The following is a 2,649-nucleotide window of genomic DNA, read 5'->3' as shown; positions in this document are numbered from 1 at the left end:
AAAAAAAAAAAAAAAAAAAAAAGAGCAAGGATGTCTCCTGCATACCCACATTAATATTAGCACATCTAATACATTTAACATTTCTGCAGCAATTTTACATACAATAAAGTTAATATTCAGATGTATTTTCTAAAAAATGTCCTTTATTGTTTTTTTCCCAATCCAACATTCAGTCCAGGATCATGCATTATATTTAGTTGTTATGTCTCATTAGACTCCTTTAATCTAGAATATTACTACTTTTTTTTTGAGACGTAGTTTTGCTCTGTCGCCATGCTGGAGTGCAGTGGCACGATCTCAGCTCACTGCAACCTCCACCTCCCAAGTTCAAGCGATTCTCCTGCCTCAGCCTCCTGAGTAGCTGGGACTACAGGTACACACTACCACACCCAGCTAATTTTTGTATTTTTAGTAGAGATGGGTTTCACCATGTTGGCCAGGATGGTCTCCATCTATTGACCTCGTGATCCGTCCCCCTCAGCCTCCCAAAGTGCTGGGATTACAGATATGAACCACCATGTCCAGCCATTACTCCTACTTAAAAACAATTTTTGTCTTTCATGATGCTGACAGTTTTAGAGTCCAAGCCAGTTTTCTTTTAATATGTTCCATAATCTGAATTTGTTTCTTTCCTTGCGAGATTCAGCCTAAGCATTTTGGCAAGAAGGTGATGATATATACTTCCTAGTTTATGACATCAGAATTCATGAGACAGCAGGATTGTTTGAGGCAGGAGGATTGTTTGAGCCCAGGAATTTGAGATCAGCCTGGGTGACAAGTGAAGACACCATCTCTACAAAAAATTTAAAAATTAACCTGGTGTAGTGGTGCACACCTGTAGTCCTACTTGGGGGGCTGTGGCAGGAGGATTACTTGAGCCCAGGAGGTCGAGGCTACAGTGACCTGGGGCCACAGAGCGAAGCCCTGTCTAGAAAACAGATCTGTAATGTTAGTTTGTCTTTTAATATTATCATACCTAATAAAATTAACAATAATCTCTTAGAATCATCTAATACCCAATAGTCAGAAGATCTTGATTGTCACTATGATTTTTAAAAATAGATGATCTATTCAAATAGTCTATATATTTTATATATTTCTTAAATCTCATTTATTTTGTAATACCTTCCCACCCTTTTTTTCCAATGCCATTGTTTTGTTGGGAAAACGAAGTGATTTATTCTATAGTATATTCCACATTCTGGGTTTGTCTCCTACATTATTCTTGGTTATAAAAATCTTCAGTTCAACTTTACTGTCATAGGAAGTTGGGTACTAATTTATTTATTTATTTTTTGACAGAGTCATGTTCTCGCTCTGTGACCCAGGCTGGAGTTTAGTGACACTATCATGGCTCTCTGTAACCTTAAACTCCTGGGCTCAAGTGACCCTCCTGTTCTATGTTACCATGCTCAGCTGATTTTTACATTTTTTTCTGGAGATGGTGTCTCGCTATGTTGCCCAGGCTGGTCTCAAAACTTCTGGCCTCAAGTAACCCTCCAACTAAGCCTCCCAAAGTGCTGGAATTATAGGCATAAGCCATCATGCCTGACTTTTCCTTCTGTTATGTGAGCCTCTTAACTAGCCATAATTATGAACAAAGCTTGTAGTATTGTCAATGTGGAAAAAAGTAGGCATAAAGTGTTGATTCCAAGATATCACCTAAGTGTTAGGGATTGTAGTACATTCCTAATGTTAGCCTTTTTTTCTTTTTTCTTTTTTAAATGTGCCTTTTCTCCTACAAGATAAAAAAATGATAAGAAAAAAAATCTCGTTGGTTAAGTTTCTAATTTAATTTGACTGAGCTTTGTTCTTTGTTTAAGTTTTCCCATCAGTATATGCATGAATAGATTGTACTTACGTGGAATAAGCTGGAGACTGTTTAACCAGATTTGTGTGGTGCCAGGCACAGATGGATACTCAATGTCTTTTGATGAATTGTGTCATATTTTGAGGTTATAAGCTTTTCGAAGTTAGGAGTCTGTTTAATGTTCTTTATGTAGTGGCTTGAAAATAGTGAATAAGGATTTGTAAATAATGTTTCCATAAACACATTTGATTAAATCATATTAAAGTAATATAAAATTAGGAACTAAATTTTAAAATGTTGATGGTTATGTCTAATTGTGAAATGTTTTGATAATTTGACATTTTAAATTTTGAAATGACAATAATAAGTGGTTATATTTTTCTCCTTGTAAATCCATAGACATCAAAATTTACAAGCTCTTCAGACATTCCAGTAGAATTTATAAGAAGAAATGTTAAACTACGTGGACGATTACGCCGAATAACTGAGAATGGTTTAGAAATTGAACATATACCTATTACTTTACCTATTATAGCTTCGTTGAGAAGTAAGTAAGGTACAAGATTAATGAAATTAAATAACTATTGTGGTCTTATTTTATTAGATGTTATTTATAAAATAGCAAAAAAAAAAAAGTTATTTTAATTCCTAATAACTCTCCATTGTCCATGAGAAAGTCTCAATTTTTGGCCTTATATATAAGGAGGTGCTTAATTTGGCTCGGATTTCCTTTCTTCTTTTGCTCCTTTTTTTTTCTTTTTCTTTTTCTTTTTCTTTTTTCTTTTTTTTGAGACAGGGTTTCAGTCTCCTTGCCCAGGCTGGAGTGCAATGGCGTGGTC

General features: G+C 35.0%; 1 protein-coding gene across 1 annotated transcript in view; it reads left to right on the top strand.

The window, feature by feature from the left end:
- Positions 1-2,649, top strand: part of C2H3orf33 (chromosome 2 C3orf33 homolog) — a 49,693-nt gene that overhangs the window by 33,584 nt on the left and 13,460 nt on the right. Inside the window, exon 3 of the mRNA XM_023192282.1 lies at positions 2,210-2,357. Coding sequence (XP_023048050.1) covers positions 2,210-2,357 — 148 coding nt within the window. The remainder of the gene's footprint in view (positions 1-2,209; positions 2,358-2,649) is intronic.

The sequence above is a fragment of the Piliocolobus tephrosceles genome, chromosome 2 (assembly GCF_002776525.5).
Source record: "Piliocolobus tephrosceles isolate RC106 chromosome 2, ASM277652v3, whole genome shotgun sequence".
NCBI classification, from domain to species: domain Eukaryota; kingdom Metazoa; phylum Chordata; class Mammalia; order Primates; family Cercopithecidae; genus Piliocolobus; species Piliocolobus tephrosceles.
This window is presented reverse-complemented; position numbering and strand designations above follow the sequence as displayed.